We start from the raw sequence: 19008 nt of genomic DNA, 5'->3' as shown, positions 1-19008 counted from the left end.
TTGGGCCTTTTTAAAAATACCCAGAGACTGCAGAGTATGTTGTTGCTAACTGCAGCACGGAGACAAGTAGAGCAGAAAAGCACAAGCTGAACACTAAACTATTAATGTTCATGTCATGTTACTCAAATTGCATTTTCTATTAGATGAGCCGCTGACAATAATTAAATGTTCTCTGCTTGATGCAGCTCCATCAGCAGTTAAGTGATGTGCTGGTGCAAAAAAAATAAATAAATAAACATTTTAATGTTCATATTTTGTTTGTTTGGGTTTTTAAAAGACATCAGAGGATGGTAATGTGGTAAGGTTTTCCTATGTACTGATACCAGTGGTAATGCTTTTAAAAAATGTTTTTATTATAATAAAATAATAAATTTTTAAAAAGGTGTCAAATACCTTCTCTGGCACCACACTTTTTCCATCCCAAGCGTAACCCCTCTTGGTGAAGTAGTTGACTGTTGCAAATTCAATGAGGGCTGAGAAGACAAAGGCATAGCAGACAGCAATGAACCAATCCATAGCTGTGGCATAGGCCACTTTAGGGAGAGAGTTCCTGGCACTGATACTCAGTGTGGTCATGGTCAGCACAGTTGTCACTCCTGCAGACAGACACACAGAGAACACAGACATAAAATCTCATGTTGTTGATCATTATCATAAATAGATGAAAACAAAAAGTGTGCACATTTTATCAACATTGTATAATGAGATGCGTCGTTCATGAAGCATTTTGATGTTATAACTTTATTGATGTTATAAGAAAAGTTAAAGATTTTAATTATAATAAAGAGTAGCAGAAGTAACATGAACATGATTTTTTTCATGCTGCTGCAAAAATAAAAACAAAAAAAAAAGTAAACTAATGCATGTGTTAATTTAAAATGCCCCGCACTAAAAAGTGTCCCGTGTTTCAGCTACTGAAACTCAAATTGCTAGTCTACACCCCCAACAAATGAAAGCTGTGAAGAGAATAGATGGAGAAGAAGAGGAACTGGAGCACAGCACTTCAAGCAGTGAGGGACATATCACACAAGCAGTTACTGCAGATGTTAACAAACTAAATAACATCAACCCAAGCAGCAAATAATCCACCAATTTGGTCTGGAATATCATGCAGAACAGCTGGAGTGTGAAAGAAGACCCTCCCCGATACAGAGAGATCTTTATGTAAATATATGTGCATATACTAATCCTTTGTAAGCTTAAAAAAATCAACTTTCTGTAAATTGTTATGCCATGCAGGGATAAGTAATTATCAGTAATATCAGTCATGCAAACAGTTTTCATCAATATAGAGTAGACAGGCATCTATATAACGTTTTCCAATCATATTAAGCACTTAAAGTGTTTCTACACTACGAGTCATGTTTACGCATTCACACACAGTTTCATAAAGCATTTTATTCTGTGCAGTTTAAGCACTTTTTATCACACACACACACACACTCCTCAACAAGATCTTTTACAAATCGGCTAAAGAGTAAAGACTAGCTGCCATTTAACATCACGGCTTTCATTACTGTTTTTATTGTTCTCTTTTAAATTAGAAATACACAAAAAATAAAACACTACTACACTTCACATTATATTATATCACAGTCACATACTGTATGCAAATAGAGAAAAACAATCTCAATCAGCTAACCTAAAAAAAGATGTCCAACTAGTTTCAAATGATTAATACTGAGTTAAACATCTTTCTAAAACAAGCTTAAAAAGCTGACTAAAACTACCATTTACTGTAATCCAATTATATACTGCACACTGCTCTTATTCATGTGTCCACCATCTCCAATAAGCAAAAGCAGCTGTACTGAGATTAAAAGTTACTGTTTCCCTTTATAATTCTGAATTCTTTTTTTTGCTTCCTCCTCATTCGTGGTGAAGTGTTAAGTGATGATTCACAGACTCCCCGTCCTCCCACTCTCTTTTCACAAGCCTTTACCATTGCTGACTGGGTGCTGTGACATGGACCATAAAGAATGATTATTATGTTATCATTACTCATAGCCAAATAAACGACTGGTCCTCAGCCATGAGCAAACAATGCACCTTAAATGGGTTTGCTGCATCTGCATACTAGGAACACAACGTGCATGGTCATACATTTTTTTGTGCTTATTATGTCTCTAAGGGGAATAACAACTAAGTAGGTCAAAGTTATTTATTGTGAAGTCATTTATTGTTGAAATGTACTGCTTCTCGTGGATGGCATAATTGCACTTGGCATAAGCACAAGCTGAACAAACAAACAAAAACAAACAAAAACAAAAACAAATGATAGCTTCAGATGAAAGCGGCTATATTCAATTCCTGTTTGGTATAAGGATAAAACACAGCCACCCACACAAGTGATGCTTACAGATGAAGAGTGGCTACATGAAGACTAAATGTCGCTACAGTTAGATACATGCAATGAAAACGAGAGCTAGAAAAGCACGTTTTATGCCTTGTTAAGAGTATTAATGCAGATATTTAGGAATCTATGCGTGACCATGTTCTGCACTGTACCAGATGCTAAGCAGGCTATGCAGTGGTTTATTGAATTATGGTTAAGGGAATATACGGCAAATGGTGCTATGAAGACACCAAATTTTCCATTGGCTCTGGCTGCTCAGAATTTCTTCTCCACTGACCTCACTCACCATGTGCGCCACAACTGCATTACATTAACGTTTGCCTTCACTCTCCCATAGTTTGTGTTTTGTCCTTGTCTCTCTATGCTCTCGTTTTTTCTTTTCACTTTGCCTTTACCCTCCAACTGGTCGTAGCAGATGGCTGCCCCTCCCCGAGCTTCGTTCTGCTAGAGGTTTCTTCATGTTAGAAAGGAGTTCATCCTTCCTCCTGTCAACAAGTGCTTGCTCAAAGGGGATTGTCTTTACTTTAGAACAACATGTGTGCTGAGGGCTGTTGTCTTGCTTCTCTCTGTTAATGTTTTTTGCAGATGTGGTCTGTTTTCTTTTAGAATTCGCTGGTAAAATTCAACATGCTTTAGTCCATGAATGGCGATAGAGCTTTGTGGCTAAACAAAACCCTTTTCATTTAAACCAGCAAGTTTTATTTTGGTCTCATCAATGGGTTTTACTTTCTTTAGGAAACTGCAGATGGGCAGCACTTTTCACTTTTGGAGGACTGTGGCTTTGTCATTGTGCTCTTTTGATGGTGGGGTGATAAACATTAGTCACTCTGAAAGAAACCTTTAGTTGCTTAGAAGCTACCCTGGGTTCCTTTGTGCCATCCAAACTTTTGTCCACTTTGCTTGTGTAGGAAACTTTGGTAGTTGACCTTTCCTGAGATAGAAAACAATGCTCTTAAATGTCCTCGATTTATACACAGTCTGACTCATTTAGCATTCCAAACCCTTTAACATGGTTTAATACCCCTTTCCAGTCTGATGAGCAAGAACAACCTTTTCCTCAAAAATCTAATTTGTTAATGGAGTGATTTACTTCCTCAAATGTGTTCTGAGAAGCAGACTTTGGTAGTTCCTGATAAAAACAAAAAACAAACAAAGTACAAACTCACATCCATTAATGGAAAGCACCTGTATCTAATTTCCCCTTCAATTATACAATTAATCCTAGATTTTTTTTCCTTTTCATAGATATAAAATATTGGATCATTTTTCTTAACTAACTAAAGAACAAAGGCCAAATTTACTAAGTGTGACAAATTAGCTGCCACAGTTACCAATGGGAGCGGAAAGCTCTTCGAGCAATCTGATTAATGTACACTAATTCATAATCTGCGACAGCCAAATGATTTCATCCTATCAAAAACAATGCAAATTAGCTAACCAACTAACCAAAATAATACTGTGTAAGCACAGGTTTTTATGCAAGTGTTTCTCTTGGTCAATAGCGAGACAATCCAGAACAATGAGGTGTACTGTAGCTGAAGGAGGCTTTATATGATTTAAAGGGTTACTCTTCTTCTGTCAGAAGGGAACTATGTGAAGGCATGTAGACTGAGACAGGCATTCTTTGGATAAAGCATTCAACTAAGGTTACGCACAGAACCTATCCAGAGGAGGGTTATTATTACATTATTATTACATTAATACTATTATATTGTGTTATTTAATTATTGTGTTGTGTTACAATAACGTTATAATGACAAACATTATTTACTGCCCATTCCTGACTCACATGGGTGTTAATGAAATTATTGTTTCTGTACCATGAGCATAAATGCATGCATCACTCTTGTTTATTGCATTATTTTCTTCTGTGAGAAGATTTTTTTAGAGACTGTATTACATTTTGTAACTTCCAGATATTAATCCAACACACTTCTGATCTAAGTTCTGCTAATAGCTGCATATGCAATTGTGATATGTAACAGATCTGAAATTGCAGATGTTTTCATTATATAGTAATTTCTGTGTATAAATCTTACTAAAAGCCTAAAGCCATCATCTTACTATAAAAAGTAACTTGGCTACCTGGAAATGAAGACAAATCCTTGTATGTGTGCTGTACTGAGATTTTCCTCCAGTCCAGTTAGGTTCTGCTCTTTCTCATGAAAATATACAAAATATTACTGAGGAAGACAAATTTGTAGGGCTAGGCTCTAAAGATTTGGGGTTTGAGGACTCAGTGAAGAGCTACAGAGCCAAAGCTTTAGCACCACGTGCACAGCTTTGAGCCATCCACCCGCGCCAATAACAAACTCGTTCTGACAACCTTTACCCCCCTCTCATTTGAAATATATGAGCACTTCCAGAGGCAACTATCATGACTATGTCTGTTGCAAAACAAGACATTCTATTTTTCAGTATAGTGTGGTAAACTGCATATTGCAAGCTTTGGTTAATCATGTGATTATTTCAAATACTCTCCTCCTCAACCAGAAGGAGGTGAAAATTGTTAGAAAATCTGTCCCAGTGTGTAATATTTTTGTCTAATTTGTTGAATTGATTTTTTTTAATGTACTTTAAGAACCTGTGTGATACTTGTACAATGTTTTAGGTCATATTTAAGTTAAAATATTCAGATTTTTCAACAGTTCACAAACTACATCCTGCATAAGAAGAATGTTTATTTAGAAATATACTGAATACAGCAGCAAAAATAAAAAATAAATGAATATATATATATATTTGGGAAGAGATTGGTAGGTGGAAGAAATGGGTGACAACAAAGTAGTGTCAATTTGTCAGATACTTTGTTTGCCTGTAAATCAGTTAATTTTGTGGGGGAGGATGAAGACAGCACCACTGGGTATTACACAAGCCTTCACAAAAGCACCCTGATGCTGGTATCATATATACTATGTTTGGTAAGCTCCGTTGTCATGGAAACAAGTCTTCTAAGTCCTCCAATGTCTTATTACCACAAGAGAAAAGAGGAGAAAGGAAAATAAAAACATTTTGCTTTTAAAGCATGAAATATTCCATTGATTTGAACATTAAGTGATGTTCTGTTTGAGTGCACACAAACTAAATAAAATAGAGAATAAAATAATTGCAGGTGTATCACTGCTTTTAATCAACTGCACACAAGTCTAAAGGTATGTGTGTGTGCATTTGTGTGTCTTTTTTGTTTGGTTGTTTTTTTTTTGTTGATGTGTGCATGTCAGGGACTTGACTAACATGGCCGACAAGGTGTGTTTCTTAAACTCTAGTAAGAACAATTTCCCTTTGTGCCTGTTAAGCAACAGGCCAACTTGGAATCATTTAGAGCCCTAGCATTTTGATTCATTAGAACATGTCTCCAGAGCTAGTTTTAAATGACTCTCTTTGACATGTTGTAACTAATAGACTCGAGGCTTTGAAGGCTGTTAATGAACAAAGTCACTGATCTGGAAAGTTCTAACTGGATTAATAGTGGTGTAACTCAGTTCTTGAGAGTTTCTTCCACTCAATTTAACTCAGTGTGCACAAGCACAAGCTTTTTTTATATGATACAAATCTTCTAACAAGGTTTTCTGTCTTATTTTTTAAATATTAACATATGTATAGAGGTTAATGGTTACTAACTTCAAAAGTATATTTTTATTTCTTTGGGAAATGCCAGCCAAAAAATGTTAACTTGGTTAAACACAAGGTAGAAAAATAACAGAAAATTGATTTAAGGCTTATTAGCGTAATCAACCTAATAGAAATTGTTGTCAGCAAAATAAATTAACTTGAACTCAAGGTCAAAACATTTTTCAGTAAGGTTCAAAGTTGATTGTTCTGTTCCATATTTAGCCCTTCACTGACAACCCTTAAATGACAGACTTCAAATAATCTGGCAAATCTTACGTGAGTAAGAAAAATATACTGTTTAGCCACCACATTGGAGCCAAGCCACAAATCTTTGTTCAGGAGTGAGCCTTCAGCAAAATGTCCCTGGTTCCAGTTAGAATGTTTTCTACAGGCAACCTGTCACACATGACATTCAAAATGCTACAAGAGTTCAAAAGTACTTAATGAACTGAGTTGTGTGTTTACTTTAAGAATATGCAAACTTTATGTGCAACTTAAACCTTGTGCCTAACTGGGTGATTGCAAATATGACCAGCTTACTTATGCATAAACAACATCAACACTCAATTCTTGTTTCACTTGTAAAGTTCATCAAACTTTGTTTATGCTGAAGTCTTAAAAGGCTGTTATAACATGTTTAGTGTAACATCCTAATAATGACCTTTCTAAAATGTTTCTGGACTCTCTATAGCGTGGCAGATTATACAGATATTTTGCATGCAACCACAGGTCTGTGACATTAGAGATAAAAAGCCGACTGAGGTTAGACGAGGCCTATTACTACATTTACTACCAGCCATCTCATTACAAACCCTAAAAGGCATAATAACAAATAGCTGAAAGTAGTAAACAGATGAAGTATGTGAGTAAAGAATTTGAAAATGAGACATATGAAATGCATTGGTTTAAATTTTTCCTGTTAAATTGTCATTGTGAAATCACAATTTAAATCACAATATTAGGAAATATAGCAAATGGTCCACTGACTTTAATTTTAGTTTTTTTATGCTTGTGGGAGGACAAAGATGATCAGTTTGACTGCATGCTTGTGTATTAAAGAGTAAATTCATATGTTTGCTGTGTGTGGAGTTGTCAAAGAACTTTTTTAAAAAATAATTTCCTCAAACATTCCCCAGTGCAAAGCTGTCTTTGCTGGATGTCTATCAACACCCCCGCTGTGCAGCAGCTATTTATTTATTCATGCCTTATCAATAACTGAAACCCCTGGGAAGCCACACTCGCACACAATACCTTCAGCATTATTACATCACCTCTGACTGACATATAATGAAGAAATAAACGGACACGTTGATGGGCAGGTGAGTTAAATAACTCTGCCAACACTATAGATGTGAGATTTGTAACACACAGACACGCAGCCTCGGAGACACATAGTGCTTACACTGTTGTTAGCTACTAATTAGAAATTGATGAGTACCCAATTTCTTCACATATCGCAAACAAACACATTTTCACCCAAATGCATGAGCGCACATGTGCGAACTCCAGTATACACACCCACTCACATACAAGGTGTTATTCCCTGATGAACAGATACCTCAAACATCATCATGGGAAAACCCATAAATACCCAGCCAATCGCTCTTAAAACAGAGATGGAAGAAAGGGAGCTTATCTTCTGAGCCCTGCTGTCCCTGACAGCTTAGAAACAGAAAAACGGAGCGGGAGAGGGAGGTGGGATGTAAGAGAGAGCGTCAAATCAGAGCCATCAGTGGCTGTTTCCTTTTGGTTTTCATTTGGACTAAATAAATAAATTGCCACCAGTTTTCCACTACACTGAACTAGCTATAAACTAATCAGCCTCTTAATCGGTACAGTGATAAATAAGATAACTCTACCCACTGCTGTGTTTTTAAATTGCCTATTCATCTACAGGGCAGGCTTTAGGAAAAAAGATTTAGTGCAGAAGCTGTGCTTCATAGTCACATAATGTAATTTAAACAGGGTTTTCAATGTTCAATTTGTTTTTGTTAATACTGTTTCTTTGTCAGCTGTGCACAACTGTGTGGCAACATCAACCCGATCACATCTGTAGCAATAACAAAACCCAGTACTACAGTAGCTGTTTGCTTATTCTTAGTATGAAATGTTTGATGCACTGTGATGCGGTTCTGAGATAAAAATGAGGAAAAACCAAGGTATAAATAAATATCTGTGGCAGGATGACTAAATAGAATTTGCATGGTTTAGTAATTTGTTCAATATTAATAGCATTATTTGTATTCCTAGATCTCTGTTCATGGATAAAATTTACAGTGCCATATTTGGGTATAGCCGGACTGACAGAGCCACTGTGCTTATGCAATATTGTGGCGCTTTTATGTACAGTATGTAAAGGTGTATCATGCTGCTTCATTACTATATTGCAAAATATTATTTTGCTTTTGAAAATTAATTTATGATAAAGATTTAATTAATGACCTAATGTGGGCTTGAGTCATGCTTGTTCCTGCCTCTCACAGGGAATCTTCCAAATAATACTTCTCATAAATCTCCTTATTTACCAGAGAAGCGTGCAGCCACATTTATAATGTCTGACACAAATAGAATGACAAGGCATTAAACTCATTTAATTCCTATTAACCCACATGGATGTGGTACATTTTGCAAAAATACTTTTTATCCATCCATCCATGAAGTTGGTATAATTGAAAATACAAAATATAGTGAGCTAGTGTGGGTCTGATTATCATTTTGGTTGATCACACGACCAAAACCCCCCCCCAAAAAAGGCACTGACTATGATGAGTTTTTTTAATGGTTTCATTGTTTTTATTAGTAGTCCTAATAAGGTAAATCACTACATGTTTGCCATGAAATCAAACTCGTTCCTTATTTGAAATATTACATCAGATCTACTAAACCCAGCAATGGAAGTTTCAGTAAGTAATTAGAAAACAGAAATAGATTAAAAATATCAGACCTACTATAAAATTTCAGTTTCTTCTACATAATGAGGCACATTCCTGAAAGGAAGCTAAAATTACTGTATATAAAGACAAGAGATTTGGGTTTAGGTGCCATGGGTTTTCTTTCAAATCTGTGAAAGTTGTACACATCATATCAAGGTGAATTTATACATGGAGGAAACCTTCAACAAACAGGAACAGAGGTGCCCAAACACTTTTTTCCTAGTCTGCAGCAAACATCCAGAGCACTGACACATGTGATGTCTCATAACGTATCACATAAAATTATTGGTTGATATCTCTAGATGTACATTATGCATTTCCATGTGTATGTGTGGAAAGCTATGGATGTAATTATAATAATTATAGTAAACAAGCATTTTTATTTTCACCATTATTGAGAGTTTTTGAAAATGAAAACAACCTAAAATGCACATAAAATAAGCAAATAACAAGAAAAAAGGAATGAAAATGACAACGATTTAAGGAAATGTGGGTTATTTGCAATATGTTAGACATATATTTTGGCAGCAGATGTGATATTTAAAGTGTTTATACACTTTGGAACAACCAAGCCTGTCTTATCCCTCTATGATGCCAAGTACCTTCCTAATTATGTTGTCTTTTGCATACAGTAAGCATATATACTGCACACAAGCAATAAAAAAGCCACTGTGGTGTGGCACTCATTCTACCCTACGATTATAATAGTGCAGAACATGTGTACAATGGTCTGATAGATCATATAAATGTTTGACTTTGATGATAGTTAAAGGATTAAGATGAAAATGAAAGATATCGATTGTCTTTATAATGCTTCATTCATGGTGATACTGACATTACTAACCTCTTTCAAGAACAGGCTCATTCATCTGCTGATGCATATTAATCATATGAATGGCCATCCTAATGTGCTGGGACACTGTGTTGCTCTCTGTCATGCTCATGCTACATACATGTAATCCCATGAAGCACAACCAGTATTGAGGGACACATACACACACACACACACGCCCTAGATAGTTGATTGAATCTAATCTAGGCCACCCTCATCCCCCCCTAAACACGTGACAAGCACCTCAGGTAGCAAGCTGTGACATACACATACACACACCCACACATACAAACACACACATACATATACACACACACACACACGAAGAAACTCACAGCTCACACAAACAGACTCCAAAACATTGCAGGGAGAGTAGAAAAACCTGCTGGAGACTGCAGAGCTGCAAATCTGGTGTCTGTATAATGATTCCGGGAAAGCTCTTTAAGTAGTGGGCCAGGGGAGACACTGACATTCATGAGAAGAAGATGAAGAGAGAAAGAGGGAGTGAAGGAGAATAAAGAAAAAAGAAGAAGAAAGTGTGGAGGGTGAGGTAACTCAAGGACATTCTGCCTGCTGCTGTGCTTTGCTGCTACAGAGCATGCTGCAGACTAGCAAGAGCTTTCCTTGTGGGCTGTATTATGTAAGACCTTAGTGTGACAGACAGATACACTCTACATACACACCATCAGACACACACAAACACACATTCACATAACAAACACACACACACTCAGGCCAACGTGCACGTGTAGACTCACATTCTCACATGCACTGATGTACACAAGCAGGCACAAACACGCAGTAGCTGTAGTCAAACATTCTAAGCACGTAAATCTAAATTCACACTGAGCTTAAAATTCTACTGCAGTTTGCCACAAGTGATTAACGCTCTTTTTGCCTTAGTAAAAAACAAAACAGAATAGAACAGTATGGATGTACTGAACAGAGACAATAAAATGTCTGGTATATCTCACGTTTTTTAAATATGTTTTTGACATAGCCATCTTAGCCTTCAGTTAAAAAGGCCTACAGGCTATTTATCAACCATCTGGCAACCACCGGTCACAAGGGAAAAACGTGTATTCCCTGGCCAGCTGGTGAGTGATTGCAGGAGGTTACTGGCTGATACTGGGTGAAGTCAGTCAGAAAAACTAATGCACTAAAAGTCCTTTCGATTGCTTTGATTATAACCACATTCGGTCACCCAGAGTTTGCATGAAAGACACCAACTTGTCCGCAAACACTTGCCACTTGAAAAGGTGTGATACACACTGGAAAACTGGAACATTTTATTTCAGAGTTGTGTCTTACCACTGCAACCTACAGATTTCAAAAGACTTTTGGTTTGTGTAGCATTTTTCAGTTTCGCTATTGCTTAGCAAGTAGTTTGCTACTGTTTTGCAGCTGTGTCAGCATCTGCCATGCAAACTGTTATCAAAGCATTCACAAAGAGGCTTTTCAGTGCAGCACTGTATACCTCATGAAGTCTTAGTAATGTCACAGCAACTGCTAGCAACTTCCAGCAATAACTCACAACCAGTCTAAGAATACCCATTTTTCCCTCGAAAACTGTGGTTACTAGATGGCCAATTGTTGTTGTTTATTTATTATTATTAGAGGGGAATTGTGAGAAAAATGCTTGTCATGACTATAAGGCTTCCCGGCAATCCGACACCCCACCCCCCGAAAAAAAGTGCATCAAGCAGATGATAAAGAAAAATATCGAAGTAGCTTGCAGCTCGCCTTTTTTACATTTCTGTTTATGCACAAACAAATGAGACACACATTTTAATTTGTGAATTTTAGAGGCTATGTCTTTTTTTACAAAAACATTGAGCATAGCCAGGCTGACTCCCTCCCCCCCATTTATTTCCATTTATATATTTTTAAAATAGTGAAATAGTACTTTATGGAAATATTTTTTTTTCCTAAATCAGAGAATAATAAAACGAAACAAAGCAAAAAATCAAACCATCATTAAGCAACAGCTTTTTAGAAACAACTTAAACTCAAGCTTGTGTTATAAATCTGAAAAATGTTGTTCACACGCTTTTCTGTGCATGTATTGAGGCAAAAATCAAAATGCCAGATGTAGTACTGCAGAATAAAACAATATTATGTTGAGTGTGTTTTTGGACTTTCTGTTTTGTTAATTTGAATAAACAATGCAGATGGCATTACTTTATAAAAAAAAGCAAAGCATTTCTTAAGCGATATATTATTCATTAAATGAACATGGTTTGAAGTATTCATCAATAGTAAGTATTCTTCATTAAATAAATGTGTAAATTAAAATAAGGTATTGTAAAAAATGCAATTGAAAATAATTTCATATCAGTGTGTCTAAGAGTCATGTGTTGGCTTTAAATAGTTTTTGTTGTATTCTTTTTTATTATTGTTTTTAATATATTAATTAATGTTATTATATATTTAAGCAATTAGTTGATTTGTTGCCTAGCTTTTGTGTGACTACCTAATGTATCATTTGATTATCTTCCAGACTTTTCAAGAGCAGTTTTGAAAACTTCTGATGATGGGCTCTAGCCAAAGATGTTTTGAAGAGAAAAAAGAAAAAAACAACTCACCAAAGACAGTCCTGGCAGGGACAGATTCTCTGTTTAGCCAGAAAGACACTTGGGAGAGGATAACTGTCATGATGCAGGGTAGGTATGTCTGGATCACAAAGTAACCAATTTTCCTCTTCAGGTGGAAGTGGGTTGTCATCACAACATATTCTCCTGTTGTTCACAAACAGAAAGCATTGAACATTTACAATAATTAAAAAAAAACTTTACTTATGGATACTAGATTGTAGTACCTAGACATGGTTTTTATCAACACAGAAAGAGCTTTTATGATGCATTTAGTTCTTTTGATATGGAGCAATCCAATTTGGTGTCTCTTTAACACTAACTGCCATATTCTAAAGTAACATTGTGATGGAAACAGTGTTGTCTTTACGTTCCTTTATGTTTTCACAGAAAGCCAAGAGTATTCCCTAGGATATAAGCATAGATTCTTAGACAATTACCTGAGAGGATTGACCTGAAGATGCAGAAATCAATTAAAAGCTATCTAGTAATGTACACAATGATTTAAGTTTTGGGAAAAAGTTAAGGTTTTAGCTGTTAAATTGGGAAAATAACAGTCTGTTTTTGGAATTATTGTGTATTTTTCATGAGCGTTAACACCACTGCTTTGGTTTACTTCTTAAGGCTGAGACTGACCAGAGGTGGCCAGGTCAATCCCACGTAGTGACCTACAAATTAAGCTAGAGACCTGGTTCCCATTTTGTTAGCAAATTAGCTAGCGTTGATAAGGTAGAAAATAGTTCTGGTAAAACAAATAAACAAACAAAAAACAAACAAATCACTACGAGATCGAAAAGCAATCAGTTTTAATGATAGCAAATAACAGCGAGTTGATGAGCCTGACAGTGCATCTTACTCCTGTCTCTCTGTATCTGTCTACCCTTAGCTTCACAGAGCTAGGTTACATATGTTTCCAGGCAATATTTCCAGCCTGGAAACATCTTTTTATTTTCATTTATTTTGTTTTGTTGTCTGACAAATGTCAAAGCAAGTAAAGCTATTTGTTAAATTTCATGAAGAGCATTATTTATACACTGTGGTCATATGTACATGTACAAAATCGAGCCTAGCTATAGTTTAGCCACGCCTGCCCACCCCAACATGGAGTCAAACTTATCTCAGTCTCAGCAGATCAACTAATGTCATCTTCACATCAGCTTTTACACATCCAACTAGGAAATCTCACATAGGATGCACCATTTAAGTTGTTTCAAGCTGCCTACATCAGCTTTATACTTTGCAACCCAGCTCCACTGGCTATTTTAATCCGTAGTTGTGTCTACTGTCACTGATGTCTGCTGCCTCTGCTTCCAGTTTTCCACATACAGTGGCGTGAAAAAGTGTTCCTGATTTTCAGTTTTTTTGTATGTTTGTCACATTTAAATGTTTTAAATCTTCAAACTAATTTAAATATTAAACAAAGATAACACAATTAAACACAAAATGCCGTTTTTAAATGATGATTTCATTGATTAAGTTATCCAAACCTACAGGGCCCTGTGTGAAAAAGTGATTGCCCTGCTAATAACATCTTATAGTATAGTACAGAGCACCACCCCCGTTAGAGCATAGATTAACTATGGTGTATAACATGTTTGGAATTTTTCTTTCAATTTCTCAGAAAGGTTACAAAGCCATTTTTTAAGCTTTGGGATTCCAGCGAATCACAGTGAGAGCCATTATCCACATATGGCAGAAACGTGGAACAGTGGTGTACTTTGCCAGGAGTGGCAAGCCAACCAATATTACCGCAAGAGTACAGCAAGGACTCAACCAAGAAGTCACAAAAGACCCCAGAACAACATCCAAAGAACTGCAGGACTCACTTGCCTCAGTTAAAGTTAATGTTCATGATTCAACCATAAGAAATAGACAGGGGAAAAATGGCCTGCATGGCAGAGTTCCAAGACGAAAACCACTGCTGAGCAAAAGGAACATCAGAACATCATCAGCAGAACAATGATTCCAAACAGTAAGTCAAGCTCTTACTGGCTTAAGAAAAACAAAATGAAGACTTTGGAGTGGCCTGGTCAAAGTCCTGACCTGAATCCGATTGAGATGCTGTGGCATGACCTTAAAAAGGCGGTTCACGCTTGAAAACCCTCCAGTGTGGCTGAATTACAACAAATTTGCAAAGATGCTCCACAGCGCTGTAAAATACTCATTGCCAGTTTATTGCAAAAACTTGATTGCAGTTGTTACTGCTAAGGGTGGCCCAAACCAGGAATTGGGTTTAGGGAACTATCACTTTTTCACACAAGGTTTAGATTTTTTTTTTCCCCTTAATAATAAACACCTTCATTTAGAAACTGTATTTTTCTTTACTTGTGTTATCTTTGTCTAATATTTAAATTTATTTGATGATCTGAAGCAAACAGGTGTGACAAACATAAAAAAAATAGGAAATCAGGAAGGGGGCAAACACTTTTTCACACCACTGTACATGAACATGGAAGGGGAATGGTGGGGAATAGTACTCTCTCTACCTTTTTGCTTTGTGTTCAAGAAAAGAGCCATGGCATAAATAATGGCGGATGGAGAGAATTGTCTTGTTTTGACAAAAGTGGTCCTGACTGGAATAAACCTGATTTTACAGTGATTATATAGTCTCTATCACTACTAGACATCAGACACTAAAAAGGACCATATCTCTAATACAGTTTATTCTGTATTGACAAAACTATTCAAATTTATTGATAAAGCTATTAAAATTAGAGCGTGGACTTTGCACTTTATTTATTATTCTCAATTGCAGTTACTAATGTGAATGCCCCATGAACACTGGGTGTTTTCACATCTATGGTTTTTAACTCTGCCTAAATCAGGTTCATTTTCTTCCTCGTTTGGGCAGGTGGGAGCACAGTTAATGTGCTTGGGTGTAGCCCAAAACAACCACATCGAGGTGCTTAAAATGATGTGGTCTAGGTTTGGTAACAAAATAAACTATTTGCTTGTGATGTGAACATGATCAGACTTTCAAACCTGCAACATGATACTGTAAATGATGACTATAAAATCTCCTTTTCTGCTCAGTCGTCTGACTTCATAAACATCTTATAGTATAGTACAGAGCAAGAGAGTATTTTCATGTTTCTTTCAAGTAAATTTGGCATTTTCCTAGAATAGTTTTATCTAGCTCAGATATTTTACATTGTCATGAAAACATATTAACACTGTTGTTGTCTCATGTTAAAGAACATAGCAGTGACTAGAACACAAAGCCCCCCTGCCCTTTCTTGTTCCCAATTCAGATACAGGTGAACAATAAGTTATCACAAGGTTAAGTGATGGATTTTTCTTTGGTTTTTTTCTGTGAAAATAAACCACCAATTGGTAAATGCTCCAAATGAACAAACTCATCAACAAATTTGTACCAGCAAAACAAGTACAAGATTGAAATAGCTCATAGAGTCTATGTGCTATAAATGCTTTGCTGTATTTTGCCCTTCTGCATCTGTTCAGTTTTTTTCTTTTTTTGTGCTTGAGATTTATTGGCATGGTTTGTCTTGGTCATACTTTTCACATAAACAGCAGTAGGACTTAAACTGGGCATAAGAATGCATTGATTTTGAGGTTTTCCAGAGACCCAAACAACTAAAACAAAACAAAACAAAATAATAATAATAAGATGGTATTAAGTCAATTGAGGGCCTGCTTCCAGTAAAACAAACAAAGGATGGAGGCCTGGGATTAAGCATTACTTTTTATTTCCAGCAGCTAACATCACTGCAAACAGGTCACCCATTTTATGCTGCGACTAATTTTTGCCAGTATCAATCAACCAAAATGAGGTGGATGGAAAAAAGATGTGGTGGCCAGTAGGGAAATAAGTATGTGGGACATAGTCTGTCATTTGTGAGGCTCAAAGTGATGCCACTACAGATGCCAATGCATTGATGCAGTTCTCAAAATTTGTAAATTCAGACTGTCTACACCATCCTTTGAGCATTAAGAAATAATTAACAAGAAGACCTCAAGAGGATAACAAAAGGGTCTACATGGCTCTTTATGTATTGATCTTTCCCAGCAAATAAATGCCATGTGAATATTAAAATGTCTAGTAACTGAAGAAAAAATCCCTTAAAAGACATTCATTTATTTTACAACAGACCAATTAATGAAGAGCAGACCTACAACCAAAATGACACCTACCTGTGCTGGACTGGACCACACCAGAATCCACACTCTGCCCCATCAGATCATACTGGTTTAATCTGGATCCATCCTCTGCCACCACTACAGACTGGGCAGCCCCTCTAGTCCACACATACACCACCTCAGCTCTAGTGTAGGCATCTGACAAGAAACAAAAGAGTAAGAAGTTATGAATTATTGTGCTCCTGGTGTCTGCCGTCCCTTGCTGCCTTGAACATTATATTTTTGGAGCTGCCAGGGATACCAGGTGGAAAAAAAGATAAATCTGAAGTGATGTCTTGCTCTTAATTCTTCATGTCCTACCTCATCTCATTTTGTATCATCCTGTCTTCTTGTCTGCTATTCTCTCATCTTAGCACCTCAGTGCTGTCTATCATGGCTTATTTGCTATCCAAGCACATTATCTCCCTTTTTTATCCAGTGAGTTTCCACAGACCTTATAAAACATTTTTTCCAATTATCTTTATTATATTATTTTTTTGTCTATTGCCTATATATATTTTATATCTTCTCACATGTGTTATAATGTGAGTTGATGTTGTGTCACATTATGTCATGACACATCATGTCATCTCTCAATTTATAAGAAAACAAGCAAACAACCTCCCATCAGGACAACATGACCTTAAACCAGACAAGTCAGTCTATTCTTCCCTCCGGCCACCCAACCTGTCAAAGCTGCAGTGTGGCTCCACCACTGCAGAGAAAAGGATGGCTCAACTGCAGACTGCAGCATAAGGAAGAGAGCTCATCACTAAAATATTTAGGGAGTGAGTTCAATTTAAAAGCAGTTAAGGCTTGGTCCTCTCAGTCACGCTGTGCAGCTGTCTGAAAAGTGGCACAGAGACGGTGTTACATTCACTTCTCTATTGGCTTAGTTTTGCCACATTCATAATTTTTTTCTTGATATTCTTTATTTGTGTCTCTTTTCTTCTTGTTTTGTTTTTTCAAATGTAATATAGGGTACAGGTAGCTGTCACCAGTGAACAGTTGGCAAGGTACTCTGACAATACTATCTAGAGTACTCCAATAAACATAGGTCTACACTTCGCATGTCTAGCAGGATAAGCAACAAACTCAATTTCAAAAATATTTGGGATGCTGTAAAAAAATGTTAATAATAACAAAATGCAGTGATTTGCAAAATCAAATAATTTGAAAATCATTATTCACAATACAATGCCGTCATCATATGTACGATTTTAAGGAAAAAAAGGTAATTTTGAATTTCATGACAACAATTTATCTCGAAAAAGTTGGGACAGGGACATGTTTACTATATTTACCACTGTGTAGCATCCAATCATCTTTTAAAAATAGTCCATAAGCATCTAAGACCTGAGGAGACCAAGTAACTTTTGGTCTCCAAGATGTTAGCAGTAGCGAGGTGAGGACTCCGTGGATCAGACTTGTTTGTTCAGCACATCTCACAGATGCTTGATTGGATTGAGATCTGGGGAATTTGGAGGTCAAGTGAACACCTCAAACCAATTGTTGTGCTCATCAAACTATTCCTGAAACATGCTTGCTTTGTGTTAGGGTAAAAAATCCTCCTGAAAGAAGCCACAGTGATCAGGGAATGACCTTTCCATGAAAGGACCTAGATGGTCTGCAGCAATTCTTAGGTAGTTGCGTGTCAAAGTAACGTCCGCATGGATGGCGGGACCTAAGGTTTCCAGGCAAAACGTTGCATTCCATAGTCCATCCTGGTGCCAGGTGTTCCCCAGGTAGGCAACACACATGCACCAAGTCCACACATCCACATGACATAAAAGAAAACATGATTCATGAAACCAGCTACCCTTTTCCTCTGTTCTTCTTCATTGTTGGTGTTTTCAGTGGTGGACAGGGATCTCTTCAGATTTGATAAATCTTGTGATATTATGTACTAGTCTGCAGCTTTGAAGCCCCATATGTAACAAACTGTGATGCACGGTGTGTTCTGACACCCTTCTATTACAACCAGCATTAACTTTTTCTGCATTTTGAGCTACAGTACCTTATCTGTTGAATCGGTCCACACGTGCTAGATTTCGCTCCCCCAAAACATCAATGAGCCTTGGCCATTCATTACCCTGTCTTTGGTTAACCACTGTTCCTTCGTTAGACCACTTTTGATAGATACTGACCATTGAAGACCGTGAACACCCAAAAACAGCTGCAGTTTTGAAAATCCTCTGACCGATTTGTTTAGGCGTCAAAACGTGGCCCTTGTCAAACTCACCAAAATTCTTATGCTTGCCCATTTTTCCTGCTCCTAACATGTCAACTTTGAGGACAAAATGTTCACTTGCTCACTAACACATCACACTCACTGACAGGTAATATAATCAGGAGATAATGATTGTTATTTACTTTACCTATCAATGGTCAGAATTCAATGCCTGTATGTACTATGCAGTTTAGCATGGTCTTGGTGAAATATGTAAGGCCTTTATTTGTATTAATAGACTGCAATTTCTATAAATGTTCCTGACCCAAAGATCGCAGGCATCCTAGATTTATTTTTGGACTTGCCCCTTGCGCACA

At 36.7% G+C, this 19008-nt stretch overlaps 1 protein-coding gene across 5 annotated transcripts in view; it reads right to left on the bottom strand.

The window, feature by feature from the left end:
• gabra1 (gamma-aminobutyric acid type A receptor subunit alpha1) overlaps positions 1-19008 on the bottom strand; it is a 43559-nt gene that overhangs the window by 4302 nt on the left and 20249 nt on the right. For all 5 annotated transcript variants that reach the window (XM_063485617.1, XM_063485620.1, XM_063485616.2 and 2 more), the window contains exons 7-9: positions 16477-16620; positions 12319-12471; positions 394-596 (exon numbers count right to left, since the gene is read on the bottom strand). In XM_063485617.1, the coding sequence (XP_063341687.1) occupies positions 394-596; positions 12319-12471; positions 16477-16620 (500 nt within the window). The remainder of the gene's footprint in view (positions 1-393; positions 597-12318; positions 12472-16476; positions 16621-19008) is intronic.

Source organism: Pelmatolapia mariae, linkage group LG10_11 (genome assembly GCF_036321145.2).
Source record: "Pelmatolapia mariae isolate MD_Pm_ZW linkage group LG10_11, Pm_UMD_F_2, whole genome shotgun sequence".
Taxonomy (NCBI): domain Eukaryota; kingdom Metazoa; phylum Chordata; class Actinopteri; order Cichliformes; family Cichlidae; genus Pelmatolapia; species Pelmatolapia mariae.
Note: the sequence above shows the minus strand (reverse complement) of the source record. Positions and strands in the feature narration are given on the sequence as shown.